The sequence below is a fragment of the Lepisosteus oculatus genome, chromosome 7, assembly GCF_040954835.1.
Source record: "Lepisosteus oculatus isolate fLepOcu1 chromosome 7, fLepOcu1.hap2, whole genome shotgun sequence".
NCBI lineage: Eukaryota > Metazoa > Chordata > Actinopteri > Semionotiformes > Lepisosteidae > Lepisosteus > Lepisosteus oculatus.
Window position 1 is genome coordinate 2073015 of NC_090702.1, and position 20285 is coordinate 2093299.

General features: G+C 55.6%; 2 protein-coding genes across 2 annotated transcripts; both read left to right on the forward strand.

Moving 5' to 3' along the window:
* Window positions 1–954: 954 nt before the first annotated feature.
* Window positions 955–10601, forward strand: ube2m (ubiquitin conjugating enzyme E2 M). The gene is made up of 7 exons (XM_069191950.1): window positions 955–1751; window positions 1901–2554; window positions 4714–4808; window positions 6500–6538; window positions 6738–6841; window positions 6942–7005; window positions 8022–10601. The coding sequence occupies exons 2-7, from the start codon at window positions 2440–2442 to the stop codon at window positions 8160–8162; spliced, it is 558 nt and encodes a 185-aa protein (XP_069048051.1). The 5' UTR covers window positions 955–1751; window positions 1901–2439; the 3' UTR covers window positions 8163–10601.
* A 1525-nt stretch (window positions 10602–12126) lies between these two features.
* chmp2a (charged multivesicular body protein 2A) lies at window positions 12127–20232 on the forward strand. Its single transcript, XM_069191940.1, has 6 exons — window positions 12127–12322; window positions 14130–14297; window positions 15279–15458; window positions 17683–17813; window positions 17976–18037; window positions 19184–20232. Exons 2-6 carry the CDS (start codon window positions 14130–14132, stop codon window positions 19303–19305), a joined length of 663 nt encoding a protein of 220 aa, XP_069048041.1. The 5' UTR covers window positions 12127–12322; the 3' UTR covers window positions 19306–20232.
* The last annotated feature ends 53 nt before the right edge of the window (window positions 20233–20285 follow it).

Genomic DNA, 20285 nt, shown 5'->3' on the forward strand with positions numbered 1-20285 from the left:
CCTGGATGATGCGACGGCAGCCATAGTGCGCCAGAACGCTCACCACACATCAGCTATTAGTGGGGAGGAGAGCAGAGAGTAATGAAGCCAATTCATAGATGGGGATTATTAGGAGGCCATGATTGGTTAAGGCCAATGGGAAATTTGGCCAGGACGCCGGGGTTACACCCCTACTCTTGTCGAGAAACACCCTGGGATTTTTAATGACCACAGAGAGTCAGGACCTCGGTTTTACGTCTCATCCGAAGGACGGCACCTGTTTACAGTATAGTGTCCCCATCACTATACTGGGGCATTAGGACCCACGTGGACCACAGGGTGAGCGCCCCCTGCTGGCCCCACTAACACCTCTTCCAGCAGCAACCTTAGTTTTATTTCTGTCTCCTATGGGAAAACACAAAACTTAGTACCAACACCCATAACTACAGAAATATGTTGGTACCAGCGACTGGCTACAGGAAAATATGAACTACATAGGTGGATACTTCACACTGGTGGCGGTAGTGGGATTCCCTATTACCTGTAAAGCGCTTTGAGTGGAGTGTAAACTGTATACGTGGAAGCAATTATTATTATTGTTAATTTACTTGTGTGCATATTTCAATTATTTCCTTTCTAGCCGCGGCGCCCTGCCGAATGATGTATATCACCGCGTTGATCGGGAGGAAATAGAGGAGAGAGCCCTCGGAAGAGTTTTTTCAGTCGGGACCTGCGCAGTGCGGCGCCGGACGGCGGGTGACGCAGGCCGCCCCGTGACGTCAGACGCCGAGGCGGCGCGCGCCGTGTCCCAGGCTGCACTGCGCGGAAAAGGGGGCCTAGTTCGCTCTGTTTTGAATCCGGCCGATCGTGTCTTGCGGTGGAAAAAAAAACAGGGGAAGGGAAGGGGGAAGAATACGGACGTTTGAGTATTATTCTTCGTCAGGCTAGCAGAAGGAGGAGAAGACGATATCCGTGTCCGTCTCGGAGGCGAACACGGCGGGGGTCTTGAACCTACAGCCGGCTTGCTCGGGTCTGCGTAACCGCTGCTGCTACCAAACCGTCAGCCTGTAGTTTTGTAAAAAAAAAAAATGTTTTAATTAAATATAGTTGAACAAAAATCGCCTTTCTTGCCGTTAAAACCGCGGGGTTTTTTTTTTTGGGGCAGCGGATAGGAAGGGGGGAGACTTCACTCGCGTCCGCCCGCCCGGGTCGACCAGAAAAAAACAAAACGGTTTTTTTTTCCTCCACCACCACCACCAGCAAGTTTAAATACAAATAACCTGCAGATTTCACAGCCGCGGGTGTCCTGCTGCCGTCGCCCCTGGCTTTGCGGGACGAAGATGGGACGGAGGGAGAGCTAGCGGGGATGCGGTTTCCCTCTCCTCCCCTCTCCCCTCCTACCCTGATCTCTGCTCTTGGGGCGCCAGCAACACAATAATAATAATCATCATCATCATCATCATCAACATCATAATAATTACTACCAGCGCGGAGGAGAGAAGACGCGACAGCACGCCCGACTGTGTGTCTCCCCCTCAACCCTCACCCGTGGAGTCTGGATAACGAGCCGGCGATTGAGGAAGGACTGCCCTCCCCACCCCCCGGCGGATAGATAGATAGAGATAAATGATTTAAAACCGCCCAGTTTCGGGGGGTTTCGATTGCAAACAAATTTTTTTTTTTAAAAAAAAAAGCTAAGAAGACGTTGGGGGGCAGATCCGAGCCCGGAGACTCAAGACGGCGCAGCGGAGCCGCAGAAGGGAGATAAAGAGGTTTGTTGGCGCAGGGAGAGGGTGGGTGGGGGTAAATAAAAGCCAATTCATTCGTTTTTATAACCCTCTATCTGCTGTTTTTGCGTGGCACCCCACAGCAACCTCTCTCTCTCTCTCTCTCCCCGTTTCTCTCCCCCTCGCCCATCAAGTACGGCGTCTTCTTCCTGACGGCCTTCGCCGAACACCGGCTGCCGGAGCCCGGCCCAGCCCAGCCCAGCGCACACAGGCCCGGCCAGGCCTCGGATCCGAGCCCTGCCCCCCGAGAGGGACAGCCCGACACCCGCCAACGAAATTAAAAAAAAAAATAATAAACCAGCGAGGAGAGGGCGAGCGTGCAGTTCAGTGCCCGCCGCCTGAGATCCCTCCTGCCTCTGTTGGGGGGGGTTTCCTTCTGGGGGTGCGCTGTGTCCCCGGCACCCCGCAATTTTCCAGGCGGCTCACGGAAGGAGAGACGAGGAGGGAGAGAAGGGTCCTGCTTTCTGCTAAGCCCCTCCTGACCCCCCTCCGCCCCCATAACCCGAGACGAAGCTAAGTGAAAGAATTTGCTCGCAGGCGACCCAAGACTACCACCGCCTTCCCTTCCTCCTCCTCCTCCTCCTCTTCCTCTCCCCCACCCCCGGAACCAGAACCGCCGGCAGCCGCAAGAGCAGGAGCGACACGGGGCTCCTCCTCCTCCTCCGCGGGCAAGATGATCAAGTTGTTCTCGCTGAAGCAGCAGAAGAAGGACGAGGAGTCGGCCGGGGGCAACCGGGCCGGGGCCGGGGGCAAGAAGGCCAGCGCGGCCCAGCTGCGCATCCAGAAAGGTGCGCACCCACCGTGGGGGGAGAGACGGGTGGGCTCGGGTGGTGGTGGTGGTGGTGGGGGGGAACTGGGGGAAACTCCGCTTGTTTTGAGGGGAGGCGAGGCGAGGCCCCCCTGCTCCCCGCGGCCTTGCTGGGGCGACTCCGTTCCCCGAGAGCGCGAAGCCCCGGTCTCGAGTAGGGGAGCCAGGCCGGGTCCGGGGTCCTCCAGTGGCGGCCGCGCACAGGCGCGGAGTCCCGCCGGCTTTCTCTCTCTCTCTCTCTCGCTGCGTCACCCAGCCGGGGGGTTTCATGCGTTTAGACCGACTAGTCTGCACACACACACACAAAAAAAACTTTTTTAAAAGCCAAGCAGCCCTGACCCTCACCCCGCGTGTCTTTTTTTAGCGTCCTTGCTTCTTGTGTTGTGCGGGATGAGGTTGGCTTCTCCTGGTTTTGTTGTTTTGCGTGGGGACTGTGTAGCTGTGTGGGAACAGGTGCTGCTGAGGTTTGTATACGCTGGAGAGAGAGAAAGGGTCATCTGCCACACGGGATGGGGGTGGGTTACAGAATAACTGACCCCAAAATAGGGGGGTCGGTGTGAACTGGCTTCGTCACTCTGTTCTCCCTGTCCCTGCTGGTCGGTGGTGTGGTGAGAGTACTGGCGCTCACCCTGCGGTCTGTGTGGGTCCTCATGCCCCAGTATAGTGACGGGGACACTAGACTGTAAACAGGCGCCGTCCTTCAGATGAGATGTCAAACCGAGGTCCTGACTCTCTGGGGTCATTAACAATCCCGGGGTGTCTCTCGACAAGAGTAGGGGTGTTACCCCAGTGTCCTGGCCAAATTCCCCCCCTGGCCTTTACCCCATCATGGCCTCCTAATAACCCCCCTCTCTGAACTGGCTCCATCCCTCTGCTCTCCTCCCCACTGAGAGCTGGTGTGTGGGAGAGGACTGGAGCATCATCCAGGTGGGGCTGCACACTGGTGGGGGTGGAGGGGATCCCCAGTACCTGTAAAGCGCTTTGAGTGGAGGGTCCAGACAGGGGCTGTATGAGTGTCAGGACTTGATTCTGATTGACTTTGTCCCTTGTCCCGCAGGGGTGCCCTCCGCTGGTGGCAACCCGGCCGGTGTCTGCGTGGGCCCGTAGGAGCTCAGTTTTGGGGGGGTTAGGGTTACAGTCCCTCCAGTGCCTGGGGGGTACACGCAGAGAGAGCAGGCCGGGCTCCAGGGACGGTCTGTTCTCGCTGATGAACTGTAAAGTGTTTCGCATTGGGGCGCTGTGGAGCGATAGCAGGGGGATGAGGGTTCATTTCGGATTGAGGACCCCAACGTTCCCACTGGAGCCTCCTCGGGTTGGATATTGGGGCGGCCGGGGCGGGGGGGGGGTCCCCTTAGTCGATCTCGGGGTCTCGTCCCCAGGGTTCCGGTTCGGGAGTGACCCTTGGGCTTTGGGAAGGTTTTCGAATCCCATCCTGACCTCGCGGGTCTCCTTTGCTCAGAACCCCGAAGATGGGGCTCTTGTAGCCCAGGGGTTCCCAGTCCCAGTCTTGGGGGACCCCAGTACCCGCTGGCTCCCCCTCCACCTGAGCTCTTGATGGGTGTAAAGCGAACTCTTCTGTTACCTTCAGGTCCTGGAGGTGTTAGGGTGGCCTTTCGGCTGTCGTGCTTCATTAGTAATAATAATTGCTTACACTTATATAGCGCTTTTCTGGACCCTCCACTCAAAGCGCTTTACAGGTAATGGGGATCCCCTCCACCCCCACCAGTGTGCAGCCCCACCTGGATGATGCAACGGCAGCCATAGTGCGCCAGAACGCCCCCCACACACCAGCTAACTTCATCGTGGGCCATAGTCACTTCATCTCCAGCCTTGAAGCCTTTAAGTCGTAGCAGTGGTAGCAAAACTTCATTTTATCTATATACATATAGCGCCTCTTAAAGGTGGCTTCTCGAAGGAGAAGAAAAGCCCACCAGAGGTTCTGATCGAACTGCCCCGTTAATTGGTTCAATTAAGGATTCGTTGAAGTGACCAGCCTGGTGGCAGGGGTGTGGGGTGTGGGGGGCGGTGGGGGTCCCCCTGCCCTCATCGACGCGGTTTCGGCGGCCTTCTTATTCCGACGCGTTCCACCCCGCTCACCGGCACGTCCGCAGGATAACCCCCCCCACTGTCTTCCCACAGATATCAATGAGCTCAACCTCCCGAAGACGTGCGAGATCGTCTTCCCGGACCAGGACGACCTGCTGAACTTCAAGCTCGTCATCTCGCCCGACGAGGTGAGGGAGCCGGCCTGTCCCGGGCCTGTCCGCTGGGTGGGGGGGTTTGGGTTTGTCGTGCTCCGCCGCTGCCCCTCCTCCGCCCCGTGATTTTTTTTTTGTTTGTTTTGAACGGCGCCCCGTCTGCCTCGCTGCGTCATCCCCTTCGACGCCGTGGCGGTAAAGACGGGTCGCGGGCGCGAGGCGGCGCTCCGGCCTGATAGTCCCGTCCGGGTCGCCGGTAGTTAATCGGTCCCCGGATCTCATCCGGCTGCGAACGAGAGGAGCCAGGGTATCGGCTTCAGCCACGTGGCTGGGCAGCTTGTTCCCCACCCCCACCACCCTCTGTGTAAGCGGCTGCCTCCTGTAAAGACTGGAGGGTCTCGCCCAGCTGTGTTGAGAGTGAAGCCAGGCGTCAGCAACAGGGCTGGGCAGCTTGTTCCCCACTCCCACCACCCTTAATGTAAAGAAGTCCCCCCCGTCCTGACTGGAGGAGCTCGCCCAGCTGTGTCTGGAGAGAAGCCAGGGTATCGACCTCAACCACAGGGCTGGGCAGCTTGTTCCCCACCCCCACCCCCCTCTGTGTACAGAAGAGCCTCCTGTCCCGACTGGAGGAGCTCACCCAGCTGTGTCTGGAGAGGAGCCAGGGTATCGGCTTCAACCACAGGGCTGGGCAGCTTGTTCCCCACCCCCACCCCCCTCTGTGTACAGAAGAGCCTCCTGTCCCGACTGGAGGAGCTCACCCAGCTGTGTCTGGAGAGAAGCCAGGGTATCGGCTTCAACCACAGGGCTGGGCAGCTTGTTCCCCACCCCCACCACCCTATGTGTAAAGTAAATTAGAGGGACTGTTCAGCCCATCTGGTTTCGCTGGTAGTTAATAGCCAATCAATTCAAGGGTCTTATCGGGCGGTTTGTTCGGCTTGTTCCACCCGCCCTCCCGCTTCTTTTGTAAAGAACTGGCTACTGTCCTGACTGGAGGATCTCCTCCAGCTGTGTCTTGAAAGAAAGCAGGACATCGGTTTCAACCAGCTTGTTCCGCCACCCTCCCACCGCCCTCTGTGTAAAGAAACAGCTGGCCGAGATCCTCCGGTCGAAATGCCATGAACTACCCGACGGGGCAGGATGCCTCGCGTTTGCCCCCCTTTCTTGCCTTCAAATCTGAGTCACAGTAGCCTCGATCAATTACTGGGGACTTTTACAAAACAGATATACACTGGTGCCTCCGTGTGGCCTGTTCTGCAAACAAACGGTGTACAATATTGCTCACCAAATCCTTCGGAGTGCTTGTATGTATTATTTGGAAGTAGACCTAATTGGCGGTCGGTTTCGCCCTGACTGTGCAGTAAACCGTCGTTATCCTGTCACATCCCTGTGAGGCAGAGTTGCACAGAAGGGAAAGGGGGTAAGATCGGCCCAAGACGCGACCAACATTGTCGCCGGGCGGTGATCACATTTAACTGCATCTTTTTTTGGGGGGGGGTTGAGGGGAAAGCACCGTCTCTTTCTCTCCTCGCGGGCATGGAGCGTTTGTTTTTAAGCGAGAGAGTGTGTGTGTGTGTGCGCGTGTGTGTGTGGAGAGGGGCCGGCGTGGCTGCGGTGCAGAGCCGGGCGATGCCGGTTCCGGCTCGGCCCGTGCCTGAATCCCGCAGACGCGCCCGCTCTCTGGATCTGACCTCTGACCTCTGACCTCTGACCTGTCCTTCTCCTTTCAGGGTTTCTACAAAGGCGGCAGGTTTGTCTTCAGCTTCAAGGTGAGACTCTCAGCTGGTTTTAATGTGTTTGGGTCTGCCTGCTCGTCCCACTCTGTCCCCTTCCTCTGTGGCGTTTCTGCTCTTCTGCAATCGTCCCATCTGTGTGCGGTTCTCTCTATCTTTGGTGGGGGGGGGGGTTTGTCCCGGTCTGGCTGAGAATTTGAGAGTCACTCTCCAATTTAACCTCTGACCCGGGCAGGTGGGACAGGGATACCCCCACGACCCCCCGAAAGTGAAGTGTGAAACGATGGTGTACCACCCCAACATCGACCTGGAGGGCAACGTCTGTCTGAACATCCTGAGGTAGGGGGGCCGGCGAACACTCAGGGCGGGGTGCGGTCGCGCTCCATTTGGGGTCCCCCTCCCCCACGTTGACACTCATCTCTCTCTCTCTCTTTCTCAGGGAGGACTGGAAGCCAGTGTTGACAATAAACTCCATTATCTACGGATTACAGTATCTGTTTCTGGTGAGTAGAGAGGTGCTCCTGCTCTTCGCCGCTCCAGGCCTGGGGGTGCTTGCTTTCACCTGAGCCCCTCAGTGCCTCATGGATCCCAGCTGAAACCGTCTCTATAGGGCCCCCTCAGTAAAGAGAGGTGGTGAATAGTGTCTCTATAGGGCCCCCTCAGTAAAGAGAGGTGGTGAATAGTGTCTCTATAGGGCCCCCTCAGTAAAGAGGGGTCGTGAATAGTGTCTCTATAGGGCCCCCTCAGTAAAGAGGGGTCGTGAATAGTGTCTCTATAGGGCCCCCTCAGTAAAGAGAGGTGGTGAATAGTGTCTCTATAGGGCCCCCTCAGTAAAGAGAGGTGGTGAATAGTGTCTCTATAGGGCCCCCTCAGTAAAGAGAGGTGGTGAATAGTGTCTCTTTAGGGCCCCCTCAGTAAAGAGAGGTGGTGAATAGTGTCTGTAGGGCCCCCTCAGTAAAGAGAGGTGGTGAATAGTGTCTCTATAGGGCCCCCTCAGTAGAGAGAGGTGGTGAATAGTGTCTCTATAGGGCCCCCTCAGTAAAGAGAGGTGGTGAATAGTGTCTGTAGGGCCCCCTCAGTAAAGAGAGGTGGTGAATAGTGTCTCTATAGGGCCCCCTCAGTAGAGAGAGGTGGTGAATAGTGTCTCTATAGGGCCCCCTCAGTAGAGAGGGGTGGTGAATAGTGTCTCTATAGGGCCCCCTCAGTAGAGAGGGGTGGTGAATAGTGTCTCTATAGGGCCCCCTCAGTAAAGAGAGGTGGTGAATAGTGTCTCTATAGGGCCCCCTCAGTAGAGAGAGGTGGTGAATAGTGTCTCTATAGGGCCCCCTCAGTAGAGAGAGGTGGTGAATAGTGTCTCTATAGGGCCCCCTCAGTAGAGAGAGGTAGTACTCTCTTCACTGAATAGTGTTCAGTACACTGTGTTGACAGTAGTATAGTCGGTGTGGAGGCCGTCCCTGCAGCAGCCTGCCCCCGTGGGGGGTTTGCGTGTGTTTAAACGGACTCCGTTTCGATTGTGTAGGAGCCCAATCCAGAGGACCCCCTCAACAAGGAGGCAGCGGAGGTCCTGCAGACGAATCGCCGGCTGTTCGAGCAGAACGTCCAGAGGTCCCTGCGGGGGGGCTACGTGGGGGCCACTTACTTTGAGCGCTGCCTCAAGTAACGCCAAGACTCCCGACCGGACCGCTGTTCGTACAGGCTGACTGGACTGTCATGGAGACACTGACGGACCCTGACTGGACTGTCGTGGATACACCCTGATGTACACGCTGACTGGACTGTCGTGGATACACTGGCGTACGCTGACTGGACGGTCAAGGATACACCCTGACTTACACCCCGACTGGAGGGTCGTGGGTACACCCTGACTTACACCCCGACTGGAGGGTCGTGGATACACCCTGACTTACACCCCGACTGGAGGGTCGTGGGTACACCCTGACTTACACCCCGGCTGCACTGTCGTGGGTACACCCTGACTTACACCCCGGCTGCACTGTCGTGGGTACACCCTGACTTATACCCCGACTGTACTGTCGTGGATACACCCTGACTTACACCCCGACTGTACTGTCGTGGATACACCCTGACTTACACCCCGACTGCACTTAGTAGTTCGTGGATACACCCTCATTTACACCCCGACTGCACTGTCGTGGGTACACCTTCAATTACACCCCACTGCACTGTTGTGGATACACCCTGACTTACACCCCACTGCACTGTTGTGGATACACCTTCAATTACACCCCACTGCACTGTTGTGGATACACCCCGGCTGCACTGTCGTGGATACACCCCGAATTACACCCCGGCTGCACTGTCGTGGATACACCCCGAATTACACCCCGACTGCACTGTCGTGGATACACCCCGAATTACACCCCGACTGCACTGATGTGGATACACCCCGAATTACACCCTGACTGCACTGTCGTGGGTACACCTTCATTTACACCCTGACTGCACTGTCGTGGGTACACCTTCATTTACACCCTGACTGGAGAGGCGTGGGTACACCCCGAATTACACCCCGACTGCACTGTCGTGGGTCCACCCCGAATTACACCCCGACTGCACTGTCGTGAGTCCACCCCGAATTACACCCCGACTGCACTGTCGTGAGTCCACCCCGAATTACACCCCGACTGCACTGTCGTGAGTCCACCCCGAATTACACCCCGACTGCACTGTCGTGGGTACACCCCGAATTACACCCCGACTGCACTGTCGTGGGTACACCTTCATTTACACCCCGACTGGAGAGGCGTGGGTACACCTTCATTTACACCCCGACTGGAGGGTCGTGGATACACCCCGATTTACACCCTGACTGCACTGTCGTGGGTACACCTTCATTTACACCCTGACTGCACTGTCGTGGGTACACCCTGAATTACACCCCGACTGCACTGTCGTGGGTACACCTTCATTTACACCCCGACTGCACTGTCGTGGGTACACCTTCATTTACACCCCGACTGCACTGTCGTGGGTCCACCCCGAATTACACCCCGACTGCACTGTCGTGGGTACACCTTCATTTACACCCTGACTGGAGAGGCGTGGGTACACCTTCATTTACACCCTGACTGGAGGGTCGTGGGTACACCTTCATTTACACCCTGACTGGAGGGTCGTGGATACACCCCGAATTACACCCCGACTGCACTGTCGTGGGTACACCCCGAATTACACCCCGACTGCACTGTCGTGGGTACACCTTCAATTACACCCCGACTGCACTGTCGTGAGTCCACCCCGAATTACACCCCGACTGCACTGTCGTGGGTACACCTTCATTTACACCCCGACTGCACTGTCGTGAGTACACCTTCAATTACACCCCGACTGCACTGTCGTGGGTACACCCTCATTTACACCCCGACTGCACTGTCGTGGGTACACCCTGATTTACACCCCGACTGCACTGTCGTGGGTACACCCTGATTTACACCCCGACTGCACTGTCGTGGGTCCACCCCGAATTACACCCCGACTGCACTGTCGTGGGTACACCCTGATTTACACCCCGACTGCACTGTCGTGGGTACACCTTCAATTACACCCCGACTGCACTGTCGTGGGTACACCCTCATTTACACCCCGACTTCACTGTCGTGGGTACACCCCGAATTACACCCTGACTTGCACCTTGACTGGAGGGTTGTGGATGCACCCTCATTTATACCCCGACTGCACAGTCGGGGGTAGACCCTGACTTGCACCTTGACCGAAGGGTTGTGGATGCACCCTGACTTACACCCTGACTGGACTGTCGTGGATACACACTGGACAGGACAGTAAACGTGGTGATGCAGATTGCTAACACACACCAGTACACTATTTGAAGACGGAAACGGACGCAGGGCTGAATTAGGGCATCCTGGGTAGTAGTAGTGTACCGTTGGGGGGTGGGGCTGATTGTGAAGAAGGGGCACAAAGTTACAGTTATATCCTGTATATTAAATCCCAGCTGTTCATGGGCAACAAACACTGATTATGATATTAATGAAAATATAAATAATAGTGAAATTAATTAAACAGTCAACTCTGTACTGAAAAGCTGGATAAATAAAAAAATAAAGTGTTTTTTTAAGTAGTTGTGTTTAAAGATTATGCAACTTGTATGTATGCAGTCTTTATACCTGGTGTATTGGTGTCTAGGTATGTCTTTGACCTGTCTGTGTCTACTTACGTTCTAACAATCACTGTAAGTTATAAACGAGAGATCAGCTGGTTTGGTGGTCGGTAGTTAATCTCAGGAGCTCACCCAGCTGTGTCTGGAGAGAAGCCGGGGTATCGGCTTCGACCACAGGGCTGGGCAGCTTGTTCCCCACCCCCACCACCCTCTGTGTACAGAAGAGCCTCCTGTCCTGACTGGAGGAGCTCACCCAGCTGTGTCTGGAGAGAAGCCAGGGTGTCGGTTCCAACAACAGAGCTGAGCAGCTTGTTCCACTCCCCCACCACCCTCTGTGTACAGTAGAGCCCCCCTGTTCTCAGTTTTAAATGCTCTTGGCTGACTGTTACACAGGTTCCAGTATATGCAGTGCTGCAGGCATTTATTGGAAACCACCCCCTGTGCGTGTGAGCATCTCTCCGGCTCCCGTTGAAAGAGCCCAGGAACCAGTAGGAGTTCTGTGCATTTCTTAGCGGAGAGGAATTTGTAATTCCTTATATAGCACTTTTCTGGACACTCCACTCAGAGCTCTTTCCAGGTCATGGGGAATCCCACTACCCCCCACCAGTGTGCAGAGTGATGAAGCCAGTTAATAGATGGGGATTATTAGGAGGCCAGGACTGGTACTCCAGTACAACACTGTACTTTATTATACCACAGTAAGAGAGTCTATTACTGTATAATAATTATCCCTCACACTTGTACAGCCCCTGTCTGGACCCTCCACCCAGAGCTCTTCCCAGGTCAGGGGGAATCCCACTACCCCCACCAGTATGCAGCCCCACCTGGATGATGCTCCAGTCCTCTCCCACACACCAGCTCTCAGTGGGGAGGAGAGCAGAGGGATGGAGCCAGTTCAGAGACGAAAGAGCGACAGCCTGTCAATGGAAACCAACCGCTCTGCCTTCTCTCTTTCTTTAAAAAAAAAACAAACAACTTTTATTTCACGTCACATAATACAAAACGAGAAAAGGGTATAGAACAGACTCAGACGAGTGAAGAAAACACCAAGCGGGTCAGTGCCAGAGGTCATTCTACATCACGACCCAAGCAGCTCACATTTTTGCATGCATCGGTTGTGTTTTTTTTGTCTTCGAGTTTTTAAGGGTGTTGAAGACCGCGTTTGCACCTTCTGAGAGGGGTAGCGTCAGACCTCCTCGTGCGGTGAGGCGATCTCCACCCAGGATTACTAACAGAGGGATTGGTAAATAAACGTTGTTTTGCCGTCTTGCATCTCGCAAGGCCCAAAATAACGGAACGTCAAGCTGCGCTCTCAACCACCCGGTCTCAACCCAGACTTACTGACAGATCCATCGTAAATAAACGTGATTTTTCCCCTAGTGCAAGCTGCGCGCTAACACGCCGCCTTTAAATACACGGACGTCGGCAGGCAGGGGGGGGGGCGTGGTCAGGCGGCAGTGACGTCGGCGCCGCGCAGGCGCAGTGAGGGCGGAAACAGGAAGCGCGGCGACCAGGAAGCGACAATAATAAACAAGACGGGAGTCGCAAGAGCTGAGGACGAGACGGCGGGGTTAGAGAAAGCGGATAAATAACCAGGAGCTTCAGGGTGGGGACAGGTAACCCCGGGGTAGAAACCGACCCCGATCGCCGAGAGACAGCCGGACCGAGGAGAGAGAGAGACGGTGAGAGGGGCAGGCGAGGGTCCGGTCCGGTAGGCCCGGGTTCGAGGCCACAATAACGACATTATTTTTCCGCCGCGCCGAGCCTGCTGGCTCTACAGAGAGCAGAGTTACGATCTGAGCGGCAGGCTTAGCAGTGTTTGTCAACCCGGACGCGATGACTGTCTCTGCCGCCGTTTGAAACGAGTGGTTCTAAGGCGAAAATACTCAGCCGATGCGGTCAGTGTTAAATGTGGCCGACGTGACGATTTCTCATCGAGCTGGCGTTTTTACTGAAAGCCACCATTACAACACACTGCTGTCGATCGCTATGGAAGGTCATTTTTGAACGAAAGACGGTTGTCACGGACACCCGATATCCTCTTGATCGAGGTTTCCCCTGTGACGTCAGACGACGAACGTGACGTAATCGCCCATCCCTAATCGCCCTCCCCCCTCTCGTGGTACTTGAACTCATCTTGGGAGTTTATCTGATCGACTGCTTTAAAGGAGGCAGCGTGCGATCGGAACAGTTTAAACCACTCCCAAGGTTTTAACACAGCACGATAATATGTAACAAACAAACAAAAAAATGTACTGTAATTCCAGGTAGTGCAGAGAAATGAGTTATCTAGGGTGTTAAGATGCGGGCGGAAGAGCTTCTGTTCTTGTCGAGCCAGGTAGTGGTTGTTGATGGAGTATTCACGGCTTTTCCCAATATATGACATGTATATAGTTCGGTACGTTTTCAATATTTCTTACATTGAAATAATGTACTGGAGTGTCCAGTCAGTGTGTCTGTATGAACCCCTCTCTCTCTCAGTGCAGTGTTCATGTACTGGAGTGTCCAGTCAGTGTGTCTGTATGAACCCCTCTCTCTCTCAGTGCAGTGTTAATGTACTGGAGTGTCCAGTCAGTGTCTGTATTAACCCCTCTCTCTCTCAGTGCAGTGTTAATGTACTGGAGTGTCCAGTCAGTGTGTCTGTATTAACCCCTCTCTCTCAGTGCAGTGTTAATGTACTGGAGTGTCCAGTCAGTGTGTCTGTATGAACCCCTCTCTCTCTCAGTGCAGTGTTAATGTACTGGAGTGTCCAGTCAGTGTGTCTGTATTAACCCCTCTCTCTCTCAGTGCAGTGTTAATGTACTGGAGTGTCCAGTCAGTGTGTGTATTAACCCCTCTCTCTCTCAGTGCAGTGTTAATGTACTGGAGTGTCCAGTCAGTGTGTCTGTATTAACCCCTCTCTCTCTCAGTGCAGTGTTAATGTACTGGAGTGTCCAGTCAGTCAGTGTGTCTGTATTAACCCCCCTCTCTCTCTCAGTGCAGTGTTAATGTACTGGAGTGTCCAGTCAGTCAGTGTGTCTGTATTAACCCCCCTCTCTCTCTCAGTGCAGTGTTAATGTACTGGAGTGTCCAGTCAGTGTGTCTGTATGAACCCCTCTCTCTCTCAGTGCAGTGTTAATGTACTGGAGTGTCCAGTCAGTGTGTCTGTATTAACCCCTCTCTCTCTCTCTCAGTGCAGTGTTAATGTACTGGAGTGTCCAGTCAGTGTGTCTGTATTAACCCCTCTCTCTCTCAGTGCAGTGTTCATGTACTGGAGTGTCCAGTCAGTGTGTCTGTATGAACCCCTCTCTCTCTCAGTGCAGTGTTAATGTACTGGAGTGTCCAGTCAGTGTGTCTGTATGAACCCCTCTCTCTCTCAGTGCAATGTTAATGTACTGGAGTGTCCAGTCAGTGTGTGTGTATGAACCCCTCTCTCTCTCAGTGCAGTGTTAATGTACTGGAGTGTCCAGTCAGTGTGTCTGTATGAACCCCCCTCTCTCTCTTTCTCAGATGGATTTCCTGTTTGGGAAGAGGAAGACTCCGGAGGAGATGCTCCGGCAGAACCAGCGGGCTCTGAACCGGGCCATGAGGGATCTGGACCGCGAGCGGCAGAGGCTGGAGCAGCAGGAGAAGAAGATCATCGCGGACATCAAGAAGATGGCCAAGCAGGGCCAGATGGTAGAGAGGACGTTGATTGAGGGGTTGGTGGCGGGTCATGTCAAGACACAGTGTGGGACACTCCCTTCAGGCTGAAGAGACTCAGTTCCTCCAGCCTGTCGGTGTGGGACACTCCCTTTAGACTGAAGAGACTCAGTTTCTCCACCCTGTCGGTGGGGGGACACTCCCTTCAGACTGAAGAGACTCAGTTCCTCCACCCTGTCGGTGGGGGGACACTCCCTTCAGACTGAAGAGACTCAGTTCCTCCACCCTGTCGGTGGGGGGACACTCCCTTCAGACTGAAGAGACTCAGTTCCTCCAGCCTGTGGGTGGGGGACACTCCCTTTAGACTGAAGAGACTCAGTTCCTCCAGCCTGTCGGTGGGGGGACACTCCCTTCGGACTGAAGAGACTCAGTTCCTCCAGCCTGTCGGTGGGGGGACACTCCCTTCAGGCTGAAGAGACTCAGTTCCTATAGCCTGTCGGTGGGGGACACTCCCTTTAGACTGAAGAGACTCAGTTCCTCCAGCCTGTCGGTGGGGGACACTCCCTTCAGACTGAAGAGACTCAGTTCCTCCAGCCTGTCGGTGGGGGGACACTCCCTTCAGACTGAAGAGACTCAGTTCCTCCAGCCTGTCGGTGTGGGACACTCCCTTCAGACTGAAGAGACTCAGTTCCTCCAGCCTGTCGGTGGGGAGACACTCCCTTCAGACTGAAGAGACTCAGTTCCTCCAGCCTGTCGGTGGGGGGACACTCCCTTCAGACTGAAGAGACTCAGTTCCTCCAGCCTGTCGGTGGGGGACACTCTGTCTCATTCTGCTCTATAGAGCTTCATTTCAGTCCACGCTGTCTACCGACGACAGACTGGTGATTTTTCTCGGGGAGTTATCGGCCTTTCGGTGTTAGGTGTTGGGATGGACTGGGGGGTGGATGGTAGCCGGGAAGGGGGGGTCTCCCGATGAGCCTGCTCCCCGTGATGGCGGGCGCTGCGCTGGTTTTCCAGGACGCGGTGAAGATCATGGCGAAGGACCTGGTCCGGACGCGGCGCTACGTGAAGAAATTCATCATGATGAGGGCGAATATCCAGGCCGTCAGCCTGAAGATCCAGACGCTGAAGTCCAACAACACCATGGCCCAGGCTATGAAGGGGGTGACGAAGGCCATGGCCACCATGAACAGACAGGTGAGGCTGTCCTGTGTCTGGATCACACTGTCCCCGTACGGCTCTGTACTGTGAGACTGTCCTGTGTCTGGATCACACTGTCCCCGTACGGCTCTGTACTGTGAGACTGTCCTGTGTCTGGATCACACTGTCCCCGTACGGCTCTGTACTGTGAGACAGTGTCCTGTGTCTGGATCACACTGTCCCCGTACGCCTCTGTACTGCGAGACAGTGTCCTGTGTCTGGATCACACTGTCCCCGTACGGCTCTGTACTGTGAGACTGTCCTGTGTCTGGACCACACTGTCCCCGTACGGCTCTGTACTGTGAGACTGTCCTGTGTCTCGATCACACTGTCCCCGTACGGCTCTGTACTGTGAGACAGTGTCCTGTGTCTCGATCACACTGTCCCCGTACGGCTCTGTACTGTGAGACAGTGTCCTGTGTCTGGATCACACTGTCCCCGTACGGCTCTGTACTGTGAGACTGTCCTGTGTCTGGATCACACTGTCCCCGTACGGCTCTGTACTGTGAGACTGTCCTGTGTCTGGATCACACTGTCCCCGTACGGCTCTGTACTGCGAGACGGTGTCCTGTGTCTGGACCACACTGTCCCCGTAGGGCTCTGTACTGTGAGACGGTGTCCTGTGTCTGGATCACACTGTCCCCGTACGGCTCTGTACTGTGAGACTGTCCTGTGTCTGGACCACACTGTCCCCGTACGGCTCTGTACTGTGACACAGTGTCCTGTGTCTGGATCACACTGTCCCCGTACGGCTCTGTACTGTGAGGCTGTCCTGTGTCTGGATCACACTGTCCCCGTACGGCTCTGTACTGTGAGACTGTCCTGTGTCTGGATCACACTGTCCCCGTACGGCTCTGTACTGTGAGACTGTCCTGTGTCTGGATCACACTGTCCCCGTACGGCTCTGTACTGTGAGACAGTGTCCTGTGTCTGGATCACACTGTCCCCGTACGGCTCTGTACTGTGAGACAGTGTCCTGTGTCTGGATCACACTGTCCCCGTACGGCTCTGTACTGCGAGACAGTGTCCTGTGTCTGGATCACACTGTCCCCGTAGGGCTCTGTACTGCGAGACAGTGTCCTGTGTCTGGACCACACTGTCCCCGTAGGGCTCTGTACTGCGAGACAGTGTCCTGTGTCTGGACCACACTGTCCCCGTACGGCTCTGTACTGTGAGACAGTGTCCTGTGTCTGGACCACACTGTCCCCGTACGGCTCTGTACTGTGAGACAGTGTCCTGTGTCTGGACCACACTGTCCCCGTAGGGCTCTGTACTGTGAGACAGTGTCCTGTGTCTGGACCACACTGTCCCCGTAGGGCTCTGTACTGTGAGACAGTGTCCTGTGTCTGGACCACACTGTCCCCGTAGGGCTCTGTACTGTGAGACAGTGTCCTGTGTCTGGATCACACTGTCCCCGTACGGCTCTGTACTGTGAGACAGTGTCCTGTGTCTGGATCACACTGTCCCCGTACGGCTCTGTACTGCGAGACAGTGTCCTGTGTCTGGACCACACTGTCCCCGTACGGCTCTGTACTGCGAGACAGTGTCCTGTGTCTGGACCACACTGTCCCCGTACGGCTCTGTACTGCGAGACAGTGTCCTGTGTCTGGATCACACTGTCCCCGTACGGCTCTATACTGTGAGACTGTCCTGTGTCTGGATCACACTGTCCCCGTAGGGCTCTGTACTGTGAGACAGTGTCCTGTGTCTGGATCACACTGTCCCCGTACGGCTCTGTACTGTGAGACTGTCCTGTGTCTGGACCACACTGTCCCCGTACGGCTCTGTACTGCGAGACAGTGTCCTGTGTCTGGATCACACTGTCCCCGTAGGGCTCTGTACTGCGAGACAGTGTCCTGTGTCTGGATCACACTGTCCCCGTAGGGCTCTGTACTGCGAGACAGTGTCCTGTGTCTGGATCACACTGTCCCCGTACGGCTCTGTACTGCGAGACAGTGTCCTGTGTCTGGACCACACTGTCCCCGTAGGGCTCTGTACTGTGAGACTGTCCTGTGTTTGGACCACACTGTCCCCGTAGGGCTCTGTACTGTGAGACTGTCCTGTGTCTGGACCACACTGTCCCCGTACGGCTCTGTACTGTGAGACTGTCTTGTGTCTGGATCACACTGTCCCCGTACGGCTCTGTACTGTGAGACTGTCCTGTGTCTGGACCACACTGTGGCTCCCGCCCTGCTCTGACCCTCCTCCCCCCCTCCTGCAGCTGAAGCTGCCCCAGATCCAGAAGATCATGATGGAGTTCGAGCGCCAGAGCGAGCTGATGGACATGAAGGAGGAGATGATGAACGACGCCATCGACGACGCCATGGGCGACGAGGACGACGAGGAGGAGAGGTCAGGGGTCCGAATCTCGCCCCTCCGAATCACTTGTTCCGTCCAGTTCCTTACTCCCTTCCACCCTCCCGGGGGGGTGATGTTACTCAACGTCCACGCCGTCATGTGCCGCGTGCTCAGTCGGCGTCTTCATTAACGCCCCCGAATTGTCTTCCTCCACAGTGACGCCGTCGTCTCTCAAGTCCTGGACGAGCTCGGCCTCACTCTCTCGGATGAGCTCTCGAGTAAGTTGCGTATCTATCACTTTTTTTTGTCAGCCATGTCAGCTGGGGTGAAGGGCCTCGCTCAGGGGCCCCACGGAGTAGGGCTGGGCCGCGGGATTTGAACCGGCAACCTCCCAGCCACAGGCGCGGGTCCTGAGCCGCAGAGCAGCGAGGCCGTCCCGCGCCAGAGCCGAACGCGGTCTCGGGCTGCGGCGCACAGCCTCCTCCTCTTCCTCCTCCTCCTCCTCCTCCTCCTCCGCCCGCTGGCTGGTGTGTGGGGAGAGTGGGGTTCTCTCTTACCTGTTAAGAGTGGAGTGTCCTGACAAGGGCCTTGTCAGCAGAGGGAATTATTAATAATAATAATAATAATAATAATATCACTTTATTAACCCTTTACAGTGTCTTGCATGAGGAATGTGTCTTTTCTCAGACCCCAGCCTGCTCTCCATGAGACACACAGACAGGGAGAGAGAAGCTGGGGGTCAGAGCGCAGGGTCGGCCATTTATACGGCACCCCTGGAGCAGCTGGGGTGAAGGGCCTCGCTCAGGGGCCCCACGGAGTAGGGCTGGGCCGCGGGATTTGAACCGGCAACCTCCCAGCCACAGGCGCGGGTCCTGAGCCGCAGAGCAGCGAGGCCGTCCCGCGCCAGAGCCGAACGCGGTCTCGGGCTGCGGCGCACAGCCTCCTCCTCTTCCTCCTCTTCCTCCTCCTCCGCCCGCTGGCTGGTGTGTGGGGAGAGTGGGGTTCTCTCTTACCTGTTAAGAGTGGAGTGTCCTGACAAGGGCCTTGTCAGCAGAGGGAATTATTAATAATAATAATAATAATAATAATAATATCACTTTATTAACCCTTTACAGTGTCTTGCATGAGGAATGTGTCTTTTCTCAGACCCCAGCCTGCTCTCCAGGAGACACACAGACAGGGAGAGAGAAGCTGGGGGTCAGAGCGCAGGGTCAGCCATTTATACAGCACCCCTGGAGCAGCTGGGGTGAAGGGCCTCGCTCAGGGGGCCCCAAGGGAGTAGGATTCCTCTGCTGGGCCGCGGGATTCGAACCAGCAACCTCCCAGCCACAGAGCCACCACACCCCCCTTCTTGCCCTGTGCCACGCTGTGCTTTGCGCGTCTGTGCCGTAACCCCCCTGAAGCTGACCTGTCGTGTTTATCAGACCTCCCCACCACCGGGGGCAGCCTCTCGGTCGCCGGGGGGAAGAAGGCCGAGCCCACGCCCACCCTGGCCGACGCCGACGCCGACCTGGAGGAGCGGCTGAACAACCTGAGGAGGGACTGAGCTGAGGGAGGCAGCGAGAGGGATCGAGGGGAGGGATTCAGTCTGAGGGAGACGGGGACCGACCGGGGAGGAGTGAGACGGGAGAGAAGGACTCTCTCTCTCTCTTTCTCTCTCTCTCCGTCTCGCGTCTCCTGCAGACGGGGACCTCTGTCGACCCCCTGTAGGACATCTCCTTGTGCCCTCCCCCCTGTACACTACACTGCTCTCTCTGTGTCTCTCTCTGTGTCTCTCTCTGTGTCTCTCTCTGTGTCTCTCCCCCCACCAACTCCCTGCCCTGACCTCAGCAGGTCCAGCGGCCAGTTTCTCTCCCGTCTCTGAGGGGTCCGTCCACCACTGTGACCGAGGGGCCCATTTCTCCCGGTGTCCGACCCTATTCGAGTGTAGAGGAAGAATCCTGCGGACTGTGTCTTTAGGGGGCAGCGTGGAACTGATCGGGTGGGCTCCGGTGCGGGTTTTCTCCCTGGTCTACAGGGCGAGAGCTCGGTGCAGTTCTGGGAGGGCGGTGGCGACTGTCCTATAGGCTTTCTGTATTCAGCGGGGTGGGGTGTTGATCTATGGCTATGACGATGATGATTAGTGCTCTATTATACAGTTACAGCTAGACGAGGCGAGCTTTTAGACGGACTGGCAGTGTGGCTGTAGGAATCGGGACGGACACCGACGCAGTCAGCCGCCTGGTCTTCGTAACGATACCAGTGGCGGGGTGTAATTATACTGTGTAAGATAGCTGGAGGGTAGAGAGAGGAAGAGATGTCTCTCTCCGTTTTTTTTCCGGGGTGAGATTTCAAAACGTCGCTCTCGGGACGCGTTTCTTGGTTGGTCTTCTGTTCGTGGCTTTGATTTATTTCGATGAGATTTTTAGTTGTTTGTTTTTTTTTCCCCAGACAGTTTCAATAAAACAATTGTGTGGCTTTTCATTAAAGAGAAGGTGTTTTGTTTTTTATATATATATATTCTGGCAAGGGCTCAGGGACTCAGCT

Coding starts and splice junctions, on each gene's coding strand:
- ube2m (XM_069191950.1), top strand. CDS start 2,440: ATGATCAAGTTGTTCTCGCTGAAGCAGCAGAAGAAGGACGAGGAGTCG. Junction 6,539..6,737: donor GGTTTGTCTTCAGCTTCAAG/GTGAGACTCTCA, acceptor TGACCCGGGCAG/GTGGGACAGGGATACCCCCA. Junction 7,006..8,021: donor GATTACAGTATCTGTTTCTG/GTGAGTAGAGAG, acceptor TCGATTGTGTAG/GAGCCCAATCCAGAGGACCC.
- chmp2a (XM_069191940.1), top strand. CDS start 14,130: ATGGATTTCCTGTTTGGGAAGAGGAAGACTCCGGAGGAGATGCTCCGG. Junction 14,298..15,278: donor TGGCCAAGCAGGGCCAGATG/GTAGAGAGGACG, acceptor CTGGTTTTCCAG/GACGCGGTGAAGATCATGGC. Junction 18,038..19,183: donor TCTCTCGGATGAGCTCTCGA/GTAAGTTGCGTA, acceptor CGTGTTTATCAG/ACCTCCCCACCACCGGGGGC.